A 26,772-nucleotide genomic window follows, 5' to 3' on the forward strand; every position below is an offset into this window, starting at 1 on the left:
GTGGCCTTCTTCGTTTGCCCCTCAGATACCCTCCCAGCACAGGTCAGGGGTCTGTAGCCGACTTTCCCCATGAGTTGAGACTTTATTGAGGGGACTAGATGCGTAGGTCACAGGTCGAGTGTCCTAGCCAGAGACCAAGAGGTTTGCCGCCTTTATTTAAAAGTCCCTCATGCCTCCTCGGTGCTGACACATGCAAGTGACGTCAGGGGTTCCACGGCGTCTGATTGGCTTGCTGGGGGATGCACCGTCGAGGTAGAAGACTCCTCTCGCGGTTGCTTCCAGTTCCTTCCTTGGAGTTCGAGGCCGCCCGGCTCCGGCTCTAGATCCTGGGTTCGGGGCTGGGGGTCGAAGGCCGCAGGCCGTGGCAGCCTCCGGCGTACTCCTCCTGCTGCAGCCGCCGCAGCGGCCGGGCCCAGCGCGGCCTCCAGGGCAGCGCGAGGCCATGGCGGTCGAGGACTAGGCGCGCGGGGTCAGGGCCGGTGGCCGCGCTGCCCAGCAGCAGGTAGTGGGTGGCGGGCCGCAGGCGCAAGCAGCCACAGGCCAGGTCGGCGCGGGGCACCCAGGCGTCCTGGCCGCCGCGGCGCACAGGCCGCGCCGGCTGCTTGTATACAGCCAGGACGCGCACGGCCAGCCGCTGCCACGCCGGGCCCGCCGCCTCGGACGCCAGCACCTGCGCGCGGAGCACTGCGGGGAGGGGAGATGTCAGGCCTGGGGGGTGGGGAGCCTCCGGGTCCCGTGGGGTCAGTCCTGGTGGGGAGGGACCCGGGACCCGAGAGTGGGCTTCCGGGATCGCATCAGTAGGGAGAGACCTTGAACCTTTGAGGAGGGTGAGACGTCTGGGGGTCGGGCCGTGTGCTGTGAGGAGTGAGATCTTTCTGGGGAGATGGGTCAAAGCAAGGAGAGCGGGGCTTATGGAGCGAGAGGTTGGGTCACAGGATTGTGATTGGGAAGGCGGGGGGGGGGTCCCTCTGGAGAGGAGGCCAGACAGGGCGAGGAACCCAGGGGCCCACCAGGAATATGCCAGATGGGGCGCTTTGGGGGTCATATTAGAAGCAGCGGGTACAGGGATTACTTAAAGGGTTAGAGGTCCCAGGAGGACCCTGCAGTGGGTGGGGCTGGGAACAAGGTCCAAGAGGCAAGTCCAGATCTCTAATGCCAAGGGGTCAGAAGGTATTAGAAGCAGACAGAGCCCTTGGAAAACAGGGGTATTGCCATGGGAGGGATCTGCATTTAGGATTAATTTGGGGGCCACAAGGAGATCAGTCCTTGGAAGCTGAGGGTCGAGGTCATACTAATGGTGATTCAGAGACGTGTCCTCTCTGAGGGGGTGAGGTGAGACATGCTGGGAGCAGGACTCTGGCAGACAAGCTGGGTCTTTGGGGCAGAAGATCCCTGTGGGAGGTGGGGGGAGAAGCCTCCACCTCTGAAGTTCAAGGACACTAGTGGCCAGATGCTGAGCCTCAGGGAGGAGAGGTCTGGGATCCTATACCATTGAGGGAAGTAACTGGGACTGGGCTGAACTGATTGTCCAAGAGAGCCTGCAGCCACAGGCCCTGGGGTCGGGGGCTGGTGTGGACTGGTGGATTAGGGAACTGTGGGGTGAGTCTGTGGGAGTGGGGCTCCGATATCTCAGACCCTGATAGGAGGCAGAGGGTCTGAGACAGACAAGACGGTGCAAGGATCCCTTCCATTCAACCAGTTCCCCTTTCTCCTTCCATCCTCAGGAGGCCACCTCCCTCCCTCAGAGATGTCAGGCTGAAGGAGATCGTGAAATTCTGCAAGGCCAATAACACGGGGAGAGAGGAGACTAGGAACGTGGGGAGCACCCCCTCCCCACTGCCCCTTCTGCCCATTGTCTGCTGTCCTGTTAGGTTCTAGATCAGGAAAGGCCCTGCAGAGTCCAACACCCCTTCCCATTTAAGCTGAGGAAACTGAAGGCCAGAGAAGGGGGTGGCTTGCAGCAGATCAGAGCCCCTGTGCCGCTGCTGGCCCTTTTCCTCCCCAGCACTCACCGTACTCCTGCTGGCAGTACCTCCGAAGGCTCATGTGTACCCTGGTGTCCGAGACATTGCAGTAGTTTTGACACTGAGGGTCTGGGGAGGGTCAGGCTGTCTGCAGTGGGCTCCTGAGGCCTGGACTACAGCCTTCTGCTCCTGCCCATCCCCTGCATTTCATCTTGACGGACAGCTGGGGTGCCTGAATGCTTGGGGACTGGGCTCGGTGGAACACCCCTGGATCCCCACCTGGCGGCCCAGTCAGCCCATCCCTGATCCCTCTTGCTGCCAGGGGTTTCTAGGCCAGCCAGTCTTACCCGAGCTGTAAGCATGAGGGGTTGTAGCAAGGGTGGTGGTTGCCTCTGGAATTCCTGTGAAAGAGCAGAGGAGAAACAGGGCCTTAGTGCCTCCCATCCGCAGCCCGCTCCGCCCGAGGAAGCCAGGCATCCAGACCCCAAATGTCTATTCCCCTGAGGCCCAAAAGTGGAAGCACACTTTGCCTTTCTCCCCCCAGGACCTGGAGTCCTGGTCCCTAGCCACTTTCTTAAGACTCAGAAGTCCAGGTCCCCAGCCCCTTCCTCCCTCAGACCCAGGACTCCAGGCTCCCACCCTCTTCGTCCCCAAGATGGAGGAGACTGGACTTTCAGTCTTCACCTCCCTAAGGACTCAGAGTCCGGCCTCCACTCTCTAGCGTCCGTCTCCTATGGACCAGGTCCTCACAACACCTGCCCCCTGGAGATCTGGGATGTCTCCTTCCCACCCCCCTTCAGACTTGGGCCCTGTCCCTCAGGACTCACGCTGGCAGGGCATCCTTGGGGAGCGGCTCTGCTGGTAGCCGGGACCACAGCGGCTGCATGTCAGGCCAGTGACCCCTAACTTGCAGGAGCACTGCCCACTGGTCTGGTTGCAGGTACCACCTGTCGCCCCGATAGGATGGCACTGGCAGGCTACATGAGGAGAGGAGCTGGGGATGTGCGGTGCAGGCTCCCAGCCTCTTCCTCCCCAAGGACTGAGGAGACTGGAATTCCCTGGCCACTCCTCCTCAGACCCAGGATCCAGGCCCCCAGCCCCTCGCTCCTCAGACCCAGGAGTCCAGACCCCTGTCCCCTCCTCCTTCAGACCCAGGATCCAGGCCTCCAGCCCCTCCCCCCTCAGACCCAGGATCCAGACCCCCGGCCCCTCCTCCCTCAGAACCAGGATCCAGGCCCCCGGCCCCTCCTCCCTCAGACCCAGGAGTCCAGACCCCCAGACCCTCCTCCCTCAGACCCAGGATCCAGGCCCCCGGCCCCTCCCCGCTCAGACCTGCCGGCCTCCTTTCCCTCCAGGCTGGGCTTCAGGCTGCACTCACCCCTGCAGGCCTTGCGGCTGCTGATAGGCTGGCTAGGGTCCCTCCAGAACCCCGGCTGGCAGTAGTGGCAGTGCCGCCCGGCTGTGTGGTGGCGGCACCGCTCACAAACACCCCCACTCCGGCCGCCCGACAGCCTGAACAGCTCAGAGTTGAACCTACAGCGTCGCGCGTGCTGGTTGCAGGAACAGGCTAGGAACAGGATGGAGTCACAGCACATCAGGCCCGGCTCTCTGTTCCCCTTTCCCAGCTTTCTCCCCACTGCCCTCAGGAAAGAGACTGCCCGGGGGTCCCTAGGTAAGTGTACAGGGTCCTAGAAGCTCTTCACTGTCATCTTTAAAATGGGTGCACTGGACTGGAGCTGGATGAGCCCGAGAGGAGTGATGAATATGCTGGATGTCTGTGTAAAACCAGGGGGTGTAAAGAAGAGTGGCGGCTCTGGGCCTAGGCTGTGGAATCAGAGCCCCGCGTGTAAATGTCTCACTGTTTCCGTGGGCAAATGACGACTCCTTTCTGTAGCTCAGTCTCCTTTGCTGTAAAATAGCATTTATAGTTTCTACTTCATGATCTTTAAATGCAACCACCTACGTAAAAAGTGCTTACTTAACTCCGTACCTAACACAGAGCATGCCCTTGCCCATTTAGCACATCCACGTGCCAGGTGCCATGTGCTGAGTGCTTGGCATGTTTCCTTCTCACAGCAGCTCTGTGAGACTGGGGCTGTCATCATCCCCATTTTACAGATGTGAACACTGAGGCAGAGAGGCGCGGTCACCTGCCCAAAGAAACTCAGCTGAGGGGTGGTCAGAGGCAGGATTGCAACCCAGGCTCACTCCAGTGCTTCTCATACAGCTCACATGAGGACCACTTACCATGTACATTTTGCTGGGGAGTGTTGATCAGATTTTCAAAAGCAGTGGCTCTCAAACCTTACCGCTTATCCAGATTACGTGGGAAATGTTTAAAAAGAGCAACACAGATTCCAGGGCCAATCCCAGGGCTTCTGTGGGTCCAGGGGCCTGTATGTCTAGCAAGCATCCCAAAGTGAGATGCTGATGCAGGGAGTTCATGGACCACTCTTTGGAGAGATGTAAGGAATTTTTGACTCCAAGAGGTTTGAGAGGCCTAGACTAGCAGGTCCTGAGGGCCCCAAGGAGCAGCGGGAAGGTCAGGGAGCTGAGACAGCTGTGTGTTCTTGGGAAAATGACTCCCCCTCTCTGAGCCTCAGTTTCCTCCCATCCAGTGGGGATCTCAGTTCCTCTCTCAAGGGTTTTTGTAGGTGTTAGGGATGGCAGCGCTCTTGAGATTATCAGTCGGTAGAGTTGGGCTTTGGATTCTTTCTGACCTGAGAATGATCACTTCACCTCACTCCCCACTAGAAAACTTGGATTGGGGGAAGGGTTCAGGCCACTGTGTCTATAAAGCCCACAGCTCCGCCACAGGAGTTAGTCTCGCCCTGTCTGCCCAGACCCTTCTCCATCACAACACTGTTGGTCTGTTACCCAGGTTCGGAGGGTCGGCTGCTCAGCTCAGCCTGAGGGGATGTGGTGATCCACAGAGGGACAGCCTCCCCAGCTCCCAGGCCCTGTCCTCCCCCAGGATGGACCCCACCCCACCCTCAGGCCACGTGATTCTCCCCTCCCTCACTCCCCTGTAGGGGCATCAGATCTTACTGGTAGGAATGGGCCAACTGGACAGAGGCCTGGGATGATGAGAACAGCGGGTCAAAGGGGACCCAAGTGTGATGAGGACAGAGTGGGGAGCAGGGGACAGCTGGATGGTCTGTGAGTTCGTCCACTTGACGTTGCAGGAAGACGGAGAGGGGGAGGGGCCAAGGATGTGCGAGGTGGAGAGAGAGGGAGGTCCAGGAGCGAGAGAATGGAGGGTGTGTGTGTGTGGTGTGTATCTATCCATGGAGTGGAGTTAGCAAGGCCATGTAACACACTCAGACCCTCTAGCAAGGCTGCAGGCTGGAGGTGGGATGAGGAGGGCTGTCTCTGAGGAGAGCCGCTGGAGGGATGGGGAAGGGCCCAGACTCTGGAGGCCAGTTCGGAAGCCCTGAGGATGGGGGAGGGCATTGAGTGGGGCCTGGGGAGCTCTGGTCCAACTGGAAGGCTGGTGGATGGCCCAGCCTCTCGGAAGACTTCTCTGAGTCCAGTCCCAGCACTGCCCCTTGCTGACAGTGAGACGTAGGGCAAGTGACACGTCCCCTTGGGCCTCACCCTCCTCGTCTGGGCAATGGTAACATTGGCGGAATCAGATAACTCTTCCTCCGTGCCAGGTCCTGTATCAGGCTTTATTCTAAGGACTTTATGTATTTTAATGTATTGAATTTTCACTACAGCCTGTAAAGGAAGGGCTGTTACTATCCTCACGTTACAGGTGAGCCAATGGAGGCAAAGAGAGGTTTGGTCATTTGTTGGGGGTCACACAGCCAGGAAGCAGAGAAGCTGGGATTTGAGCCCAGGCAGTCTGGCTGGCTGCTGAGGCCATGCCCGTGTCTGCTGCCCGAGAACATCTAGTGTGACAGTACATAAAGGTGGCTGGCAAGGACAAGCTAAGACCCTTGGGCTTGTCCTCCTGAGCTCAGATTCCAGCCCTGCCACTTTCCAGCTGCATGTCCTTGCCCAAGGGACTTCCCAGCTCTCGCCTCAGTCTCCTCATCTGTAAAATGGGCCTGATGCAATACCTGCCCTGCACATAGTAGTTGCTGGATAAATGTGTGTCTAATGAATAAATCCTTACCCCCTGTGGTTGATTTGATGATTCCAAAAATGTCCAGTTGCCCTGTTTTCCTACAGCCACTCAGTAAATACCACCTGAGCACCTGCACCAAGCCAGGCCCTGGGCTGGGAGCTCAGGAAATGTTATCCGTATCACCATCACCATGATCAAGTGTCAGGGAGATGCTGGAGCCCCCTAATGGGCATGTAAGCAGCTGGAAGTCTGGGGGCAGCACAGGTGGTGGGGAGGGAGTGGGCGGAAGTGAAGAGGGGGCCTGGCTGGAGGACAGTATGGGGAGAAGCAAGGAGCATGCAGCTCTGGGGAGGGGAGAACATCCTGCCCCTCAGGGAGAAGGGCCCAGCTGCTTGAGCCGTGTGGCCAGCTGGCGGGTCAGGGTGGGCCCAGGACTCACGCAAGCAAGGGTGAGGGTGCCGGGGCGTGGCAGGCCGCCAGGGCCAGTCGCGGTGGGATGGGCGGCAGCTCTCACAGCCTGGGCCGGTGGTGTGGTGGCGGCAGCGGCAGCGGGGCGGCCGCTCACGGGCAGCACAGCGGGCTGCGTGGCCATGGCACTGGCAGCGGCCTCTCACTCCTGCTGCTGCCAGCTCTGCCTGGCCCCCGAGCTCCACACGGAGGTGACTGGCCACCACCCTGGCCTTAGGGCCCGGTGGGGCTCGGAAGGTCACCGTCTCGGGGCCTCCCAAGGCCCCCGGCCAGGCGGGTCTGCGCCACAGTGATCTCCAGGGCCCTCCGGTGGCCCAGGCGGCAGACAGGACCAGGGCTGGGGGTCCCGGGGTGCAGAAGCGCAGGCTGACGGACGTCAGGAGGAAGGGGCCACCCAAAGCCAGGGTCAGACTGCCATTGCAGGTGGCCTGGGGGCCGAGATCTGCCCCTGGGGAGGGGATGCAGGCCTGGGGACAGGAGGCAGCTATGCCGGCCAGCTGGGTCACTGGTGGGAGGCAGAAGCGGGGGCGGCCCCCTGGATGGTAGCATGGGTCTGCGCTGGCCTGGCTCAGGAGGAGCAAGAGGGCAAAGGTCACTGGCATGGTTCTGGCAGAGGCACGTACCTGGAGAGGAGACGAGTGTCTGGGCAGGGGGCCTCAGGCCGCCCTCGGGGGTCAGCCTCCAGCCCGCTCCCGAGGCTCCCTGAGGAACCCCGGCATTCCACCCCCAGCCCTGCCCCAGACCCCTCCCGGCTGCTTCGGAGCGAGGAAAATAGTTCCATCTGGGGAGAATTACTGTTTACATAACCCAAAGGGGAAAGAACGCAAGCAAAATCGAGAATTTTGCTTGAACTAATCCGTAGCTTAACACCCCAGAGCTATCCGTCAGTGTGTCAGTGTCGAGGGGCAGGGGGCCCTGGGGAGAGGGCAGGGAGGGGGGACAGATGGGGAAACCCAAAGAGGGGGCAAGGGGGAGAGAGGAGGAGCCGGGTGGGCAGGGGAGGGGGAGTTAGAGACAGATGAAGACTTAGTGGCAAAGAAATGGAGAAAGGGGCCGACAGAGGCACAGATGGCAAAGACAGAGTCGGGGGCAGAGGCCAGCGAAGGGCAAGGGCCAGGCAGGGAGAAGGAACTGCGAGGAGAGAGGACGGACACAAGGGGAGACCAGGAGGAAACCAGAGTCCACAGGGTGGGGGGCACCGGGTCCCAGGGAGCCTGGGGGCTGAGACAGACAGGTGCGCAGGGGGCTCAGAGACACCTGTGAAGCAGGAGGAGCACAGGCAGGCCGGCAGGCCTGACCCGGGGGAGGCGGAAGGGGGCGGGGAGCAGAAGCAGGAGGCCAGGCCCATGGGGACTGGGGATCAGAGTGGAGGCCCTTTCCCACGTGGGGCCCTAACCGTGTTCTCCACGCCCAGGGCACGGAGGGGGATTATCACCAAACAACCCAAACAACTAGGCCTCCCTGCCACCCAGCCCTAGCCTCCACCCGCCCTTAACCCTTTCTCACCCAGGTTCAAAGCCCCAAGAGCTGTGCTGAGGGACCTGATGGGGACGGGGATGCCTGGGGGCTGGAAGCCTGGGCTGGGAAGGCAGACCCCTGGTTTCCCCTTGGGACTCACGATGGGAGGACCCTGTGCTTGCATTTCTGATAACCTCTGCCCACCCCACCCTCCACTGCCATCCTAGGCCTCAGGGTCCGGGAATCAGAGGCCCCGCATTCCCCTCCAGTCCTAAGGTCCCCAGAGCAGAAGGGAGAACAGATGTCGGGGGTGACGGGTACTAAGGGAGGAGAGAGGGAGACAGGGCCGGGCCAGATGCTAGGGCGCCCGCAGGGACCACAAGTCCAGAGCCGGGGATGGCAGGATCGAGGACGGACCTGGAGCGGAAATGCGCGCCCCCCGCCAACCCCACCCCGAGCTGGCAGCCCCCGATGAGGAGCCCACTCGGGTCTGGGGGCCTTGGAGCCCTGCTGGGCCCCACTGTCCAGGCCCCTGGCTCTGAATCTGGACCCGGGTTTGTGCCCCAGCTGGGAGTCGAAGAGGTAGCAGTGGGTGCGGGTGGGTCCCGTCCTCCCAGCCTGATTTCACAGCCCGCAGCGTTCCCACCGCAGTCGCCCGGTGCGGAGGCCGCCTCCCCCGCCCCAGACGAGGCCCAGACAACGGACGTGGCCCTCCTCACCTCCCGAGGAGGAGCCTGGCGCCATTTTGAGCTCTTGCGCCGGGCATTTGCCCCCGTCCCCCGGCACCGGTCTTGTTAAGGGGCTCGCCCCATCTCCCACCTCCTCTCTTGCCTGGGCGGTTCACGGGGTACCGCTTTCTGGCCTTTAGTACCCCGGGCAACCGGCTGAGTCCCACGGTGTTCCTGGGGGATCCAGACGCCACTGCCTGCCACTGGGGAGCCCAGATGTCCGGCCTCCAGTCCCTGTCCCTCTGGAGACTGTAGCCCACCCTGGCCCCCACTTTAAGGGGCAGAGTCTAGCCGTGTACCCACCAGGTCCAGGGTCAGGCCTCTCGCCTGGGCAGTGTGGGGTTCCACCTGGGACCCAGGCCCCTTTCCCCGGCTTCTTTTGCACACACCCCACCCTTCACCCCTGTCGTCGTCCAAACCTGTTCCCTGGAAGAGACTGTCCTCTGCAGTCAGCCGCTCACGGCCCTTCCCTCCCGCAGGAGCTTGGCGGCCAGCGTGGGCTCTCGGGAGTGAGTGCAGAGTGGCTGTTCTCAGCCCCCGGGCTAGTAGGGGTTCTGGGCGGGAGCTCAGAGCAGAGCCTAAGAATCCAACACCACCCCGCCCCAGTCCCCTCGCCAAGGCAGCCACGCTCTCCCTGCAGCCACGCCACCCGGCGCTGTGTGGGACATGAGCGCCGTCGCCCCCCGGGGCCCGCAGCTGGACAGCCCCGAGCAGGCTGGCCCAGAAGGCTCAAGGCAGGTAGGAGGGGACGGCGGCCAGATGGCCTTCCGGGGTCTGGGGTCCGTGCTCCCCTCACACCCCGCCCCCTGCCCCGCGACTCCTGACTCCTCGGTGCAGGCAGGCTCGGGCTCAGCCCCAGCACGTGGTGGCTGTGATCAGGAAGGGGCTGGCCTGCTGGGGAGCACGGCGCTGTCAGGGCCGCTGACGCTGGGGCGGGACGTGGGCCTCTGGCTGTGTGACCCCAAGCCAGCCCCTCCTGCCCTCTGGAACCTTCTGTCAGCTGTGGGTCAACTGAGCATGAAGGTCAGTCGCTTTCAAGCCTTAAAAAATCAGTGCTCTTTGAAGGGTGGCACCACCCACCCGGAAACCCAAAGACTTGGGCTTCTTTCTAAGGTGGTGGGGAAGGAGGAGGGGGAGATATGAATGCCTGGGACCTTGGTGGTTCTAGCGGCTGGAGGGGAGAAATCAGGGACCCCCGGGGGGGGACTGAGCTCAAAGCGGATCCGTCCATGGCCAGTTTACTGTGAGACCTCAACACTTCATTCATGAACCTTTCATGCAAATGTCCCCCTCAACTCCATTACATATCTGAATGTAAAATAACATTTGTCTTCACTTCCCCCTGAGAAAAGCAAGGGCCTCAGGAGGATGGGGCACCACATTTGCTGCTGTGGCCTTGAGTGCATTGATTGTGGCACAGCGCGGGCCCGACCCTGACAGGGATTTGGGGACCCAGTGTCTGGGGCAGGAGGGCGCAGCCAAGGCTACCCGTGATTCCGGTTCTGGGTGACCCTCACACCGGGCAGTGAAGAGGCAGCCCCGGGGGCAGGAGGCAGGGTGGGGACATGGGTAAGGCGCGAGGAGGAGGAGTTAGCTGCCGGAGAAGGAGACGCCACCAAGTCAGAGGGGGACGCGTGAGATCCCGGGCGGCGGCGTGATGGACAGGGTAACTCGCTGCGCTGATCCATTCAGCTGGTGCCCACTGACTTCCTACTGTGTGTCTGACGCTCTGCTGACCGCACAAACACACGCAGCAGCCTGTCCTTGTCAGGCTCACAGTCCAGAGAGCAAGATCGCGACCAAAAAGTAGTAAGTCATTATGTTCTAGAGAAAGATGGAAGGTGACAAATGCTTTGGAGCAAAAGCAAGTAGGGAAGTAGTTTGGGGGGCGGGGGTCAGGGGGACATTTGGGCTGAGACCTAGAGGAGGTGAGGGCAAGATGCCCACATGGGCATCGGGGCAGGAGGACCCAGGCATAGGGAGTGGCCAGTGCAAAGGCTAATTTTGCTGTCAGAGAAAACTCAGGAAGAAGGTTTAGGTCTCACTTTATCCATCCCCCTCCCCCGCCCCAGGGACTAGAAGTTTCTTAAGCTAATGTTCCCTGGAGGGAAGCTTGCTTTCTCACTTTTGCTTTTAATAGTCTGAGCTGCCTGAGGCGATTATCACCCCTGAAGGGGCCTGGGGTGGGGGGTAGAAGCAGAGAGCAGAGAGGAAACAACTCCCCAAGTTGGGGAGGAGACTTTGGGGGGAAGGGGCAGTTCCTCAAGTATGGGGCACCTTTACCCTCACAGCGCCCCAGAGGCAGGACCTCCCAGGGCCACAGCTCTGAGGTGGGCTCAGCAGGGTGGGACCCACACCTCTGGGCTTCCAGAGACATCTTTTCATCCCTATCTCTGTGATGCAGAAATCACAGAGGCCCCAGGAGGCAGGGCATGTCAAAGCCCCTGAGTCACTGCACTGGGAGTGTGCAGCTGAGTACCCCTTTCTCAGGACACAGTGGAAAAATCCAGGATCGTAATTATGAGTACAGATTCCTGAACCACACCGGTTTCAAATCCAGGCTCCACATCTTTCCTACCTGCGTGACCCAGAGCAAGTTTCTTAACCTCTTCTGTTAAATTGGCATCAAAAAGTACCTTCCTCATGGGAGATCACAAGGACCAAATGAGTGAAGATAGGCCTACAGTCTAATATCTGAAACTCTGTGGACCAGACATGCCGCAGAACCGGTGTTTTGACACCGTCATGCGGTGCACAGGTTATATTATATATTATACAACTCCCCCGGCGGGGTCTGGGCAGCATCCCATCATCAAACATTATTGTTTCTGCAAGCAGAACACATGGGCGTTTGCTCCAAAATAAGTCAAGTCTGCGAATAGCTGCACGTTGGTTCAGATTTTGTCCCCAAGCGAATTCAACTCAGGTTGGGGTTTGCCAGCAATCTTCATGAAAATGGTCAGTAAGGAATTGTGGACCAGGATATAAGCGCTGAAACCAGTGCCTGGCTTGAGTCGGGGACCACAGAAGCACCAGCTTTGGTTCATTATTTCCTGTGGCTTTTCAGTTGTGTAGGCTCATGAGAGGCCAGGAGAGGGAGCTCTTGAGACTGGAGGACAGAGGTGGCAGCCAGACTAGGCTACCTGGTTGGCAGAGCCCAGTGCAAAATGAAAACCCGGGCTGCCTCGCACTCGCTTCTGGAGACTTTCTAGACGGCTAGAGCAGAGCAGGGACCCTGTGCAACTGCACGAGTTGCACACCGTGGAGGTGACCCTGGGTGGGTACCTCTGTCCTCAGCTGGTTTCTCCTCCCCAGTAGCCCTGGCTCCAGTCCCTGCGCAGCTTGCCTGCTGGCTTTGAGACCGGCCTGGGGCTCTGGCTGAGCTGCCTGAGCTGACCAGAGGCGGAAGCTTGAGTCCTCCTCTGCGCAGGACCCCAGGCAGGGCCTGAGCTGGACAGGCTGTGTGGTAAGGATTGGGACAGAGTTGTCACCAGCCCAGCGAGAAGAGGGGCTCAGGGGCAGCTTTAGTTTGCTTTTTGGAGACTAAAGCAGCGAGCAAGGCATTTCTTGTACATCTCAGGGGAGGGAGCGTAATACATGTTTCAGGTGGTAAGAGTCAGCTGACCTCACTGGGAACCCACGTTGAATGTGAGACCCTTGAGGAGGGCCCAAGAGTGTTCGGATTTCCCATAGGGGTCAGATTAATAAAGTGAGGGGCCCTGGAATATAGGAGGAAGAGGAGGCGGAGAGTGGAAGAGAGGCCCACAGAGCCCTGACATTTAAGGGGGCCAGTGGAGGGAGAGATGGGGAGCCTGAGGGGGTGAGATGGAAGCCAGATGAGGAAGAGCGGGGGCCGCACAATCCAGGGCTTCTGTAGGGGCCTTGGGGGTCTCCTGAGCTGCAGGCAGTGGGACAGCCACAGGGAAACCACAGGTGCCTGGTCAGGGGAACAGAGGAGGGGAGAGGACACAGCGGGTCAGGACACACTGGAGACCCAGCATGAAAAGACCGTTTCTGGGAGCCCAGGGGAGAGCTGGAGGAGAGATGGACTGAAAAAGAAGCAACCCCTGAAGAAGGGATTCTCCACCCCATTACAAGGATGGCGAAACTGAGGTTCATGGACCCCAGTCAGAGGCAGGAGCTGGAGGGAGTCTGGGTAGGTTCAAAAGTGTAGGCTTCACTGAGCTAGCATGGCACGCCCACTGCGGTCAACAAGACAGACAGTAGTGAGTGTTGGGGTGGATGTGGAGAAATCAGAGCGCTCATACGCTGCTGGTGGGAGTGGAAAATGAGGCAGCTGCTTGGAAGCCAGTCTGCAGTTCCTCAAAGTGTTAAACACAGAGTTAGTTATCACATGACCCAGCGATTCCACTCCTAGGAAATACCAGAGGGAAGTGAAAACTTAGGTCCACACAGGGATTCGGACGTGCATGTTCATAGCAGCATTCTTCATAATTCCCCAAAGTGGAAACAACCCAAATGTCTAGCAACTGATGAACTGATAAATAAAACGAGGCATATCCATGCCGTGGAATATGAGTCGGCTGTAAAAAGAAATCAGTGACATGCCAACACACGCTGCAACATGGATGAGCCTTGAAACCATGACACTGAATGAAAGAAGCCAGGCACAAAGAGCTACTTACTGTGTGATTCATTTATATGCAACATGCAGAGTAGGTAAATCCACTGAGACAGAAAGTAGATGAGTGGGAGGGAGGGGGCGGGGAGGGTGGGACGACGGGGGGTGGGGATGGCTAAGGGGTGCAGGGTTTCTTTTGGGGGGTGATAAAACTTTTCTAAAATTAATTGTGATGGTTGCCCAACTCTGTGAATATACTAAAAGCTGCTGTACACTTTAAATGGGAGAATTGTATGGTATTTGAATATTATCTCAATAAAGTGGTTGCCAACAAGAAAGAAGAAGAAGGGCTCTAGGGGGCTTCCCTGGTGGCGCAGTGGTTGAGAGTCCGCCTGCCGATGCAGGGGACACGGGTTCGTGCCCTGGTCCGGGAGGATCCCACATGCCGCGGAGCGGCTGGGCCCGTGAGCCATGGCTGCCGAGCCTGCGCGTCCGGAGCCTGTGCTCCGCAACAGGAGAAGACACAGCAGTGAGAGGCCTGCGTACCGCAAAAATAATAATAATAATAAAAATAAAAAAAGAAGAAGGGCTCATCGGAGACCTAAATATAAAAAAAGGTAAATCTAGGCAGCTAGAGGTGGCAATGCGGAGAGAATGTTACAGAGGTGGGAACTGGCGGACCCTTAAGTCCTGGTCCAGAAATGACACAGTGTCACTTCTGCCATATGTGATTGGCCAAGGCAGTCACAGGCCCACCCAGAGTCAGGGAAGGAGCGTCAAAGACTCTGCAGCAGCTTGAATCCACCAGATCCACTGACAGTAGTGGGAGGCACTTAGTGCTTACCATGGCAGGGGCCCTTCCAGGCGCCCGTCATGCAGGGGCTATGGTTAGCCCCATTTTATGGAGAAGACTGAGCCCTAGGGAGTTAACTAACATGCTCCGGGTTGGCCAGCAGGAGGCAGAGTCTGCATGTGAACCTGAGCTCGTCTAGCCTCACAGTCTAGGCTCTGCACCTCTGTATATGCAGCCTTAATAAGAGTCGTGAGCTCCCAGGGATGCACGTAGTAAATACTCTAGAAGTCTTTGTTTTCCAAGACTTACAGAGTGCCTTCTGTATGCTAGGCGCTGTTCTAAAAATGTTACCGATGAGGTAGTTCTGTTAGGTGGGACCATATGAAACGGCTGTTTGTGTAGGAGAAATATGGTTGAATATTGGCACTCTCAAATGGTTCAACTCAGTCATCGCTTTTTTTTTTTGCGGTACGCGGGTCTCTCACTGCTGTGGCCTCTCCCGTTGCAGAGCACAGGCTCTGGACGCACAGGCTCAGCGGCCATGGCTCACGGGCCCAGCCACTCCGCGGCATGTGGGATCTTCCCGGACCGGGGCATGAACCCGTGTCTCCTGCATCGGCAGGCGGACTCTCAACCACTGCGCCACCAGGGAAGCCCGGTCACATTCTCTTGATGTGGATCTCTTTGGGGCTGCTTGAGTGTCCTTACAATGCTTGAGTGTCCTTACAGCATGGCGGCTGGATTCCTCCAGAGAGAGAAACCCAAGAGACCAAGGTAGAAACTGCAATGCCCTTTACGACGGAGCCTTACCTTGTCTCACAATGTTGCTTCTGTCATATCCTGTCCATCACACAGAGCAGCTTGACTGAATGTGGGAGGGAACTACACAAGGGTATGATACCAGGAGGTGAAGATTATTTCAGGCCATACTGGAAGCTGCTGTATTAGTTTGCTAGAGCTGCTATAGCAAAGTACCACAGATGGGGTGGCTTAAACCACAGACCTTTATCACCTCATAGTTCTAGAGGCTTGAACTTTGAGATCAAGGTGTCGGCAGGGCTGGTTCCTTCCGAGTGCTCCTAGGGGATGATCTGCTCTGAGCCTCTCTCCTTGGCTGGCAGGTGACCACTTCTCTCTATGACTCCACATCCTCCCTCTGTACGTGTATGTGTCCAGAATTCCTCTTCTTGTAAGGACATCAGTCATAATGAATTAGGGCCCACATAATGATTGCATTTTAATTTAATTACATCTGTAAACATCCTGTCTTGAAATACAATCACATTCTGAGGTTCTGGGGGGTTAGGACCTCAACCTAGGAATTTTTGTGGAGACACAGTTCAGCCCATAACAGCTCCCAGCCTCCATTCCCAGCCCTACCCCCTAGAATCAGACGGCTTTTACTCCCTTTCCTTTTTTTCCTCCATTCTCTCAGGGCCAGCCCCTTCTCAGGATAATTTACCTTAGCCAGGATCTTTTCCTAAATTAACTCTTTGGGAGAGATTCAAGCCAGAAGGATAGAGGAACCTCAGACCTGACCCCTGGCTCTCTGTCGAGTGTAACAACACCATCCGGGACTTCCCAGGCAGTCCAGTGGTTAAGACTCTGTGCTTCCAATACAGCAGGTGCTGATTCAATCCCTGGTTGGGGACCTAAGATCCCACATGCCATGGAGCATGGCCAAAAAAAAAAAAGAAAACGTGTAACAACATCAGAGTATAGAAGTGGATGGCAACTGTATCTCACATTTCAATAAAATACTCATGTGCTAGGTCTCTTCCTGTTGCCCCTCCAAATCTCATCTCCAATGTTCTCCCCATGTTCTGTGCCCTGGGAGGCTGTCTGATGTTATCTGCTGTGGCCCGAATATTTGTGTCCCCTACAAATTCATATGTTGAAGCCTTAATCTTCAACGTGTTGGTATTTGGAGGTGGGGCCTTTGTGAGGGATTAGGTTGTAACAGTGGGGCCTTCGTAAATGGGATTGGTGCCCTTATAAGGACATGAGAGAGATGTCTTCTCTCTGCCAACGTTTTATTTTTATAAAGGCAAAAGTGCAAGTTGGGGCTTCCCTGGTGGCGCAGTGGTTGAGAGTCCGCCTGCCGATGCAGGGGATGCGGGTTCGTGCCCCGGTCTGGGAAGATCCCACATGCCGCGGAGCGGCTGGGCCCCTGAGCCATGGCCGCTGAGCCTGTGCGTCCGGAGCCTGTGCTCCGCAATGGGAGAGGCCACAACAGTGAGAGGCCCGCATACCACAAAAAAAAAAAAAAAAAAAAGTGCAAGTTGACCCGCCATCAAAATAAATTGCACTAATTCCTTTAACAAACTTTTATTGATCTGCAAACCAGGAAGTGGGCTCTCACCAGGAACTGAATCAGCAGGTCTTGGGCTTCTCAGCCTTCAGAACTGGGAGGAGGAAATTTCTGTTGTTTAAGCCACCCAGGCGGGGGTATTTTTGTGACGGCAGCCCAAACTGACCAACACAGTATCTGTGAGCTCCCCTGTCCTATGCCTTCCTGTTGGCTTGGGTCAGTGGGATCACAGTCCAGAAATCGGAAGAGGAGGGAGAGTGAAGCTGGGCCATTCATTGTCCCAGATCCATCCCGGCTGATTTAGCGGTGGTAGCAGCTCCCCACAGTTGCCAGCCCCTGGGAGCTGTATTGTCTCTCATTGTTTTCCCTACACCCTACCCACATCTTGGTAAATTATCCTATTTAACTCCTCTCATGTCACTTCCTATGAGTGTTCCATCTCCTGCTGGGAGTCTGAGTGATGCCTCCAGGATTTTGGTACTACACACAGAAGTTCCCACGTTGAATCTGAAATGCCCACATCGCTCTGACGTTGAAACCACTAGCTGAATTTCTGGCCAGATTAGTGGAATGAGGACTTGTTCTCAGTCAAAATCAAATTGACTCACAGAAAATAATGAAGAGAGGTGACATTTCTCACAGACCTGACTTGGAGGATGAAGATGAAATCTGTGGAGCTCTCACAGCACCCACGGGTGGGAAGCTGTGCACTAGTTTCTTGCACATCTTTTCTTGCACATCCTGGGGACCTTTAGGTGCTGGGGGAAGATTCAGAAGACCCGTGCTCACAACCACCCTCTCTTGTTACCTCCCAGGAGGTCTCCACCCAGAAAGGGCCCTGCCGGTGGACAGAACAGGCACCAGCTGCCTCCGGGAGCTGAATGGAGTAGCTCGATATACTCTATTGAGCTCTGTTTAATCTAGAAGCTCGGGTGACCCAGCTCTGTTCCCTGTGTTTGAAGGGCCTTGGTGGACAAGGAACTTTACAACTTTTGTTTTATCAGGGCCAAAGCAGGAACTGGCCAGCTGCCAACAATGAATCACACTAATTCATTCAAGAAATGTTTACTAAGCTCCTTCCTGGATTTGCAAACCCAAACCAGAAGGTAGCAAGCCCTTCAACACCTTCCCCCTGCTACTCACCAGAGGGGATACAAGGACACCCAGGGGCTTCCCTGGTGGCGCAGTGGTTGAGAGTCCGTCTGCCGATGCAGGGGACACGGGTTCATGCCCCAGTCTGGGAGGATCCCACATGCCGCGGAGCGGCTGGGCCCGTGAGCCATGGCCGCTGAGCCTGCACGTCCGGAGCCTGTGCTCCGCAACGGGAGAGGCCACAACAGTGAGAGGCCCGCGTCCCGCAAAAAAAAAAAAAAACGCCCAGGACAGGGACTACTTAGGGTCTCTGAAGACAGAGCTCTCATAGCCCAGCGCTCCAGAGAGCATCAGCACATCGTGTGTGTTTGTTATGAGTTGAATTGTGAACTGTGTCCCCCTAAAAGAGATGTTGAAATCCTAATTCCCAGTACCTCAGGATGTGACATCTGGGAAAAGGGTCTTTACAGATGTAATTAGTTAAGATGAGGTCACACTGGAATAGGGTGGGCCCTACTCCAGCACAGGTGGCACACAGAACGCCCATATTGACTGAGCCAGAGATTGGCATCGGGCCTCCAGGAAGGTGAGAGAATAATTTCCTATTGTTTGAAGCCACCCAGTTTGCGGTTATGTGGTTATAGCAGCCCTACAGAATGAATACAGCATTTAATGCGTATTTACTGAATGGACTGAACAATCTCCTGGTCAGTGCTTCTGGCTTAGCACACAGACAGGTTACAGCCAGCATGTGCACAGATGTCTTGGCCCAGGATCTGTGTTCCTGGTCAGAGCCTGGAACCCAGGGGCCATTAAGAGAACAATGGGGCTGAGTCAAGCAGGGTGGGGCCTGCTTGAACCTGGGAAGCTGCCAGAAGCTATACAGATGTGGCACAGGAGTAACCTACAGCAACATCCTTGCTTTGGATTTATAAGTCCCTGAAACGCTCAGAGCCCATTAAGATCGCATGAGCATTATCTTTCCAGAAGAGGCTCAGGCTTGTCCAACTATATGCCTGGACTGAACCAACCCAGATGGGGCTGGGTCCCTTGGGTCGCCTCCATGTGTTTATTTGAGCCCAGCCAGAAATAGACGCCTGGATGGGACAACCCTCTTGGGTCGGGGAGGCTGGGTTTGCTGAATAAGGTTCATTTCGCAGCTCAGCTAGAGCAGGAGATCCACAGTCTTATCGCCCACAAGCTCCAGATAAGGCCCCTTCCTCATGGCCACTGAAAGAAAAGCCTCCGCATTCCCTTTTAAGCGCCGCAGCCCTTGGCAACCACCAATCTGCTTTCTGTCTCTATGGACTTGCCTTTTCTGGACATTTCCTACAATATGTGGTTCTTTGGCCAGGCGTTGTTTTAACCCTCAGAGAGGTGAAGTCACTTGCCCAGGATCACACAGCTATTGAGTGTGGGAAGCTGAAATCAGCAGCCCGTGGCCAGAGGGTGTGCACTTACCCACAGAGTCATGTGTCCTCTGAGTCATCGGGTGAAGTACATTCCATACAGGGCTGAGTGAGTGGAGACCTTCCTTGCAGTGATTGCTTAACTGGGTGATGAAAATATTCTAAACTGACAGTAGGGATGGGTGCAGAGCTCTGAATCCATTCCAATTTGGAAGTCACTGATCTCCAAGCCACTCAAAACCATTGAGTTGTGTACTTTATTTTTCTTCCAGTTTTATTGGGATATAATTGACATGCAGCCCTGTATAAACTGAAGATGTACACCAGAATGATTGGATTTACATACATCATGAAGTGACTGTCACAATAAGTTTAGTGAACATCCAGCATCTCACAGACATACAAAATTAAAGAAATAGAAAAAAATTTTTCTTTTTCCTATGATGAGAACGCTTAGGATTTACTCTCTTTGAACTGTATACTTTAAATGGGTGAATTTTATAGTATGCAATTTATAGCTCAGTAAAGCTGTTATTTAAAAAACGTAGCTCCTGGCACACATACACATGTAGTGAGTATTAGCCATCATCACGCACAAAGCAAAAGGTGCTGGGAATTCCCTGGCGGTCCAGTGGTTAGCACTCTGAGCTTCCACTGCAGGGGACACGGGTTCAATCCCTGGTCGGGGAACTAAGATCCTGCGTGCCACGTGGTGTGTCCAAAAAAAAAAAACAACCCACAGCAAAGGGTGCTGTTATGTGTGGACTCTGGGGCACGGACCAGTGGATTTTCACCTTTACATGAGGATGTGTTGGTCGTGGTTCAAAGAAAAAACACAGCTTTAAGACTCTCCAGGAAATTATAATTTAGGCTGGGTATTATGTAATATTCATAGATTACTGTTAATATTTAGATCTAGTAACAGCATGGGGTTTGTTATCTATTTTTAAATATTCTCATCAGTCGGAGGAGCACCATGAAATGTTTACAGATTTAATGAGGAAGACTGGATGAGGTATAGATGCCCAAGACTGGTAAAGCATTGAAAACAACAATGGGTATGTGGGCCTTTATTGTACTAGTCTGTCTACTTTTCTGCATGTTGTTAAATTTAAATTCCATAATACAGTTTTTAAAAATTTACCAAGGCTCCTTTTTTTGTGCCAGGGGACCAGCTTAGGAGTGGCCCGGCCTCAGTCCCCACCCCATAGGGCTCTCAGTCTGATGGCAGAGGCCACAGGTAACCTTGGTGATAGAGGCTGGAAGGATGTTGGAAGTGGTCCTTTAGTTTACGCTATCTCCTGCCCAATGCAGAGCCCGTGGATGGCGGGGCATCCAGGGAGTTTCCAGCGTTTCACCCTCAGCTCTGGATACCCATGCACCTTCCCTGTGGTCACAAGGGAGCATCCTGTCCACATACCAATATGCAGCCTTGGGCTCCACGTGCAACCTCCAACTCCACGGTTAATAAACAAAACATGTCCTGGGCTCAGCTACCTATAAACATGTTTTACAGCTACATGCGTGTCTGGCAAAATGTTCAAAAGTCATGGGGTTGCAGGACAATCCTCCATCAAGAAACTTCTGGGGCCTCCCTGGTGGCGCAGTGGTTGAGAGTCCGCCTGCCGATGCAGGGGATACGGGTTCGTGCCCCGGTCCGGGAGGATCCCACATGCCGCGGAGCGGCTGGGCCCATGAGCCATGGCCGCTGAGCCTGCGCGTCTGGAGCCTGTGCTCCGCAACGGAAGAGGCCACAACAGTGAGAGGCCCGCGTACCGCAAAAAAAAAAAAAAAAAAAAAAAAAAGAAACTTCTGGCACCCCACGCCCTGGTTCTGAAATGAGAGAGCAGTATCTACAGGCAGACCTCGTGTTATTGTGCTTTGCTGTATTGCACTTCAGCAGATACTGCGATGTTTACAAGTGTGGCAACTCTGCATCCAGCAAGCCCATCAGCGCCATTTTTCCGATCGCATTTGCTCACTTCATGTCTCTGTGTCACATGTTGGTAGTTTGCGCCACATTTCAAACTTTTTCATTATTATTATGTTTGTTATGGTGATCTGTGATCACTGATCTTTGATGTTATTATTACAAAAGTTTATAACTAGCTGAAGGCTCAGATGATGGGCAACATCGTTTAGCACTAAAGTTTTTTCTTTTTTAATATTTATTTAATTTATTTATTTGGCTGCGCCAGGTCTTAGTTGCGGCAAGCCGGATCATCATTGCGGCATGCGGGACCTTTTTTAGCTGCAGCATATGGACTTCTTAGTTGCAGCATGTGGACTTTTAGTTGTAGCATGCATGCGGGATCTAGTCCCCTGACCACAGATCAAACCTGGGCCCCCTGCATTGGGAGCGTGGAGTCTTGGCCACTGGACCACCAGGAAAGCCCCAGCACTAAAGTATTTTTAATTGAGCTATGTACATTTTTTAAGATATAATGCTATTGCACACTTAATAAATAGACTACAGTATAGTGTAAACATGATTTTACATGCACTTGGAAACCAAAAAACTTGTGTGACTTGACTTACTGCAATATTCGTTTTACTTCAGTGGTCTCGAACCAAACCCTCCATATTTCCAAGGGGTGTCTGTATACATATGTACAGCCGCCACCTGAACACACGCTATAGATACATACATAGAGGCTGGTGGGTAGTTACTGGCTTCCCTTATATTTCATGGACATCAGTCCAGGACACGAAGTTCTGAAAATCCTTTCCTTCCTCCCTCCCCCCCTCCCTCCCTTCCTTCAGCAAATATATATAGAGCACCTACTATCTACCAAGAAATGTCCTTGGCAGTGAGGACACTGTAGGGGGCAAAACAGACATGCTTCCACCTCTCAGGAAACTGCCACCTTAATGCTGTGTAACAAACCACCCTGAAACAGAATGGCTTCAACCCCAGAATGTATTGTTTCTAAGTTATAGGGATTGACTGGGTGGTTCTTCTCTCCATGTGAGGTCATCTGAGGTCTCTCATGCAGCTGCCTTCAATGGGGAGCTTGGTTGGAACACTTGGGTCCCCTCCATGTGGCCTGTCTCCTGAAGGATAGGTGGGCCTCCTCACAGCATGGCGGCTGCATTTCAAGAGAACATGGATCAGTGTTTGAGGAAATGCAGAAGGTGTCTGTGCAGGACCTTGTTTAGGGTCAGTACCATTGCAGAGGGGGTTAGTAATGCTTACTAGTAATGGTCCACCTGCTGGTACCTCTCCCATGGGGCCTCACTGCTTATCCACAGCAATCTTCTGAAGCAGGTGCCAGGCTATTTTACAGGCTGGGGAAAGTCAGTCTCTCACCCAGAGTCCCCAAGCTTACATGTGGCACAGTCAGGATTCCAACCTGGGCCCGTGACACCCAGCGTGCCCCTCTTCTGTACTGCTTCCCATTTCTGTGCAGCTAGCCCCACACAGGTGACGGCCACTTTCAGGTTTGTTAATTAGGGGTTGGATTGAAGGATGGCAAGGAGCCAGCGTCCCCGAACATCATGTCTTGGGTTCCAATCCCCCTCTGCCCACCTCAGCTGTGGGCTCCCAGGAAGGGCGTGAATTCTCTACCTCGGTTTCTCCATCTCTAAGGGCAAGAGGTTCACAAGAGCACTTGCTCTGTAGGCGTTGGGCGCCCCTGTATTTATTCAACACAAACTTTGTTTTTTGAGTTTTATTTTATTTTATTTTTTCACATCCTTATTGGAGTATAATTGCTTTACAATGTTGTGTTAGTTTCTGCTTTATAACAAAGTGAATCAGCTATACATAAACATATATCCCCATATCTCCTCCCTCTTGCGTCTCCCTCCCACCCTCCCTGTCCCACCCCTCTAGGTGGTCACAAAGCACTGAGCTGATCTCCCTGTGCTGTGTGGCTGCTTCTCACTAGCTGTCTGTTTTACATTTGGTAGTGTGTATATGTCATCGTTACTCTCTCACTTCATTCCAGCTTCCCCTCCCTCCCCACCCCGCCTTGCCCTCAAGTCTGTTCTCTATGTCTGTGTCTTTATTCCTGCCCTGCCACTGGGTTCATCAGTACCGCTTTTTAAAATTCCATATATATGCTTTAGCATACGGTATTTGTTTTTCTCTTTCTGACTTACTTCACTCTGTTTGACAGATTCTAGGTCCATCCACCTCACAGCAGATAACTCAGTTTCTTTCCAGTTTATGGCTGAGTAATATTCCATTGTATATATGTGCCACATCTTCTTTATCCATTCATCTGTCGATGGACATTTAGGTTGCTTCCATGTCCTGGCTATTGTAAATAGTGCTGCAATGAACACTGTCAACACAAACTTCTGAGCATTTATTATCAGCAGAAATGGTTCTGGGTGCTGAAGAAGCAGTGAGTGTTCCTTTTAAAAATACAGACTAGGGACTTCCCTGGTGGCGCAGTGGTTAAGAATCCACCTGCCAACGCAGGGGACACAGGTTTGAGCCCTGGCCCAGGAAGATCCCACATGCCGCGGAGCAACTAAGCCCGTGCACCACGACTACTGAGCCCACGAGCCACAACTACTGAAGCCCACGTGCCTAGAGCCCATGCTCCACAACAACAGAAGCCACCGCAGTGAGAAGCCCACGCACCGCAAGGAAGAGTAGCCCCCGCTCACCGCAACGAGAGAAAGGCCATGTGCAGCAAGGTAGACCCAATGCAGCCAAAAAATAAATAACTAAATTTATATATATAAAAAAAACTTCTTAAGTTAAAAAATATATACAGAGGGCTTCCCTGGTGGCGCAGTGGTTGAGAGTCCGCCTGCCAATGCAGGGGACACGGGTTCGTGCCCCGGTCCGGGAAGATCCCACGTGCCGCGGAGCGGCTGGGCCCGTGAGCCATGGCCGCTGAGCCTGCTCAACCGGAGCCTGTGCTCTGCAATGGGAGAGGCTACAACAGTGAGAGGCCCGCGTACTGCAAAAAACAAACAAACAAAAACTGTGTGTCCCAACCCGGGGGGGTGGGATTCGGGTGAGGAGTTTTATAGCAATGGTTCAAGGGCAAGGTTGTTGATAAGGATTAGGGTGCGTGTAGGGCCTGCACTCCTTTGATCTGGTCTCAGGTGGTCTCCTGATGAGCTTTTCTGGTTCTTTTAATCTGGCCTCAGGTGATCTTCTCTGGAATGAAGAATGCTAACATCTTCCATTTGGGGTGGGTTTTAGTTCTGTAAACAGCTCAAAGATATTGTTATGTGTATCCCTTGAGGGGGAACCAGGGCCCTGCCCCAAGGCTGCACCATTGTTTCTTGACTGCTCCTCCCTTGTCTCTGCATCCCCTCCCTTCCCTGATTAGCAACTGTTTGAACCTGCCCTTTGGAACGCAGGGAAGGGGACACAGAAAGGCTTTTGTGTCCAGGAGCCCCACAGGGTCCTGCTTGGTTTCAATATCACAACTCATAATGGCAATAATCAACTTGCCACTTTAAAGTGTATGATACAGTGATTTTTAGCACACTCATAGTCTTGTACAAGCATCACCACAATCAAATTCCAGAACATCCCCATTCCCTCAAAAAGAAACCGGTACCCAGAGCAGTCATTCCCTATTCCCTGCCTTCCCCAGCCGCTGACAACCACTAACCTACTTTCTATCCCTCTTGATTTGCCTATTCTGGACATTTCATATAGATATTCATACACTATGAAGCCACTGGTCATGGTGGGAGTTTTTACACTGTGGAAATTGACAATTGCTACCAAGAAGGGTTTTCTTCTGCAGGAAGTTGGTGCTGCTAAGACAGGAGAGCAGAAGGGTTAAAGACAACAGTTCTCACATGAGGAGTACTGTCCCCCAGGGGGCATTCTGGGAATCCATGGGGGCATTTTTTAGTTGTCACAATGGTTTTCCGACACTGGCACGGCACTTAGGGACTGAGGGCCAGGACTACTGAAAGTTACAAGGGGAAGAATCATCCCGCATCCCCATGACTTTTGAACAACGTGTTAGACATTCGTACAGTTGAAAAATCTGTTTATACGTTTCTGAGCCCTGAATCTGCTTTGTATGTATTATAGGTAACTCCACCCACCCTGCTTCTTTTTTCCACCTCATTGAATCGTTGGGGAAACCGGGTCATTTGTCCTGTAGACTGTGTCCCACTTTCTGGACTTGGTCAATTTCATCCTCATGGTGTTGATTCACTGGCAACTTTATCCTCCTTCCTCCTATTTTCTGAAAACTGGCGATTACAGTGAGAGGCTTGATAGGATTCAGGTTCTTTTTTTTTTTTTTTGGCAAGGGAAGGCTGAGGGGGGGCATTTTTAGATGGTGCAGGGACCTCCTGTCACTTCACGGGGTAGAGGTGCTGCTTGTCCCTCTTTCTGTGTTAGGACTGCTGGGGGCCGTGCTGATGCCCGCCTCACCCCTCCCCAGTAAAACTCTTCAACAGTCTTGCGCCTGAGTTTGGCAGCCATAGACAAGCATTGCCTGGACCCATGATACACCATTAATGTTATCGAGTGAATTGGGTCCCGCTGCTTGCCGCTTACAAAATCAATACAAACGTTGACAGCAAAGGAGAGGTGCCTTTAATCAGAGTGCTGGCAACCCGGGGAGATGGTGGACTCAGTGTCCCCCCAAAAACCACCTCTGAAGATTCTGCCATGAAACTTGTAAGGGAAAGAGGGAAGTAGTCCCAGTTAATCATTGAGATACGGGGTCAGTGTCGTCACCATCATCCAGCTGTGTGCAGGCTTGTGGACTCTCATGATCTTCCTCTAGATGTTATCTTGTTTACACAGTTTGGTCACACAGTTTGTTCAGGAGATTACTGAAGGGGAAGCTAGGGAAGAGATCTGGTCATCTGTTAATTCTTCATTTCTACTTCTTTGATCCACGGAAAGAACCAACAAGTTAGGCAGAGTATTATATGATTAAAAGATGTGAAAGTTGTGCTTGGGCTGGAGATGAGTGGAGCATGAGGATGCCTGGTTTAAAAATTAATTATAATATAGCTTTGCTAAAGTGACAGGGAAGGGCTTCCCTGGTGGCGCAGGGGTTAAGAATCCTCCTGCCAATGCAGGGGACACGGGTTCAAGCCCTGGTCCGGGAAGATCCCACATGCCGCGGGGCTACTAAGCCCGTGTGCCACAACTACTGAGCCTGTGCTCTAGAGCCCGCGAGCCACAACTACTGAAACCCGTGCGCCAAAATTAGTGAAGCCTGCGCGCTTAGAGCTGGTGCTCCGCAACAAGAGAAGCCACCGCAATGAGAAGCCCTCGCACCGCAACGAAGAGTAGCCCCCTGCTCGCTGCAACTAGAGAAAGCCCGCGCACAGCAACGAAGACCCAACAAGCCAAAAATAAATAAATAAAATAGATAAATTAAAATAAATAAGTAAAGTGAGAGGGAAAGGGGCTGAGGGTAGTTTCCTGCAAAATGCTTGCTCACACCTGGACCCATAACATACCATTAAGAGATGCAAAACGGTCATTTCCTAAGGGAATCTTTGTTGAAATAAGGGAAACTGAGAAGTGTTGCTACTTGCCAAGTGTTTTCCAAGATTCCGTCCTGCCTGGTTTCATATTCCAGCTTCTCCAACTTTCTAGCTGTGTGGCCTTGGGCAAGTTACTTCAACTCTCTGTGTCTCGGTTTTCCTCGCTGTACTATGAGAGGGTGCCCCTCTCAAGGAATTGTGAAGATGGGATGAGGTTGGTTGGCCAGGTAAGTGCTAACAGTTGTTTGCCAAGCTAAATAAATGTAGGACGCTGAGAAGACTGAGCCGGGAAGAGCCAGGCCCAGCAGAACTGTCCCCCCTCCTCCAGGCAGCCTTCCGGGCCAGCGTCCTGGCAGCGCCCAGGGAAGAGGGAGGGGCTTCGGGCTCACCTGGCTCCAGCTCCCGCCTCCCTCGGGCTCCGGGTAGATCCTGGGCGGGTTTTTGGCCACAGGTGC

At 54.3% G+C, this 26,772-nt stretch overlaps 1 protein-coding gene across 1 annotated transcript; it reads right to left on the reverse strand.

Moving 5' to 3' along the window:
- Window positions 1-319: 319 nt before the first annotated feature.
- On the reverse strand, window positions 320-7,106 carry NTN5 (netrin 5; the record flags this gene model as incomplete). Its single annotated transcript, XM_082606951.1, has 6 exons — window positions 320-684; window positions 2,013-2,093; window positions 2,312-2,365; window positions 2,792-2,941; window positions 3,343-3,531; window positions 6,476-7,106. The coding sequence occupies 6 exons, from the start codon at window positions 7,104-7,106 to the stop codon at window positions 320-322; spliced, it is 1,470 nt and encodes a 489-aa protein (XP_082463077.1).
- Between the last annotated feature and the right edge of the window lie 19,666 nt (window positions 7,107-26,772).

The sequence above is a fragment of the Mesoplodon mirus genome (genome assembly GCF_964341445.2).
Source record: "Mesoplodon mirus genome assembly, chromosome: 19".
Lineage (NCBI taxonomy): Eukaryota > Metazoa > Chordata > Mammalia > Artiodactyla > Ziphiidae > Mesoplodon > Mesoplodon mirus.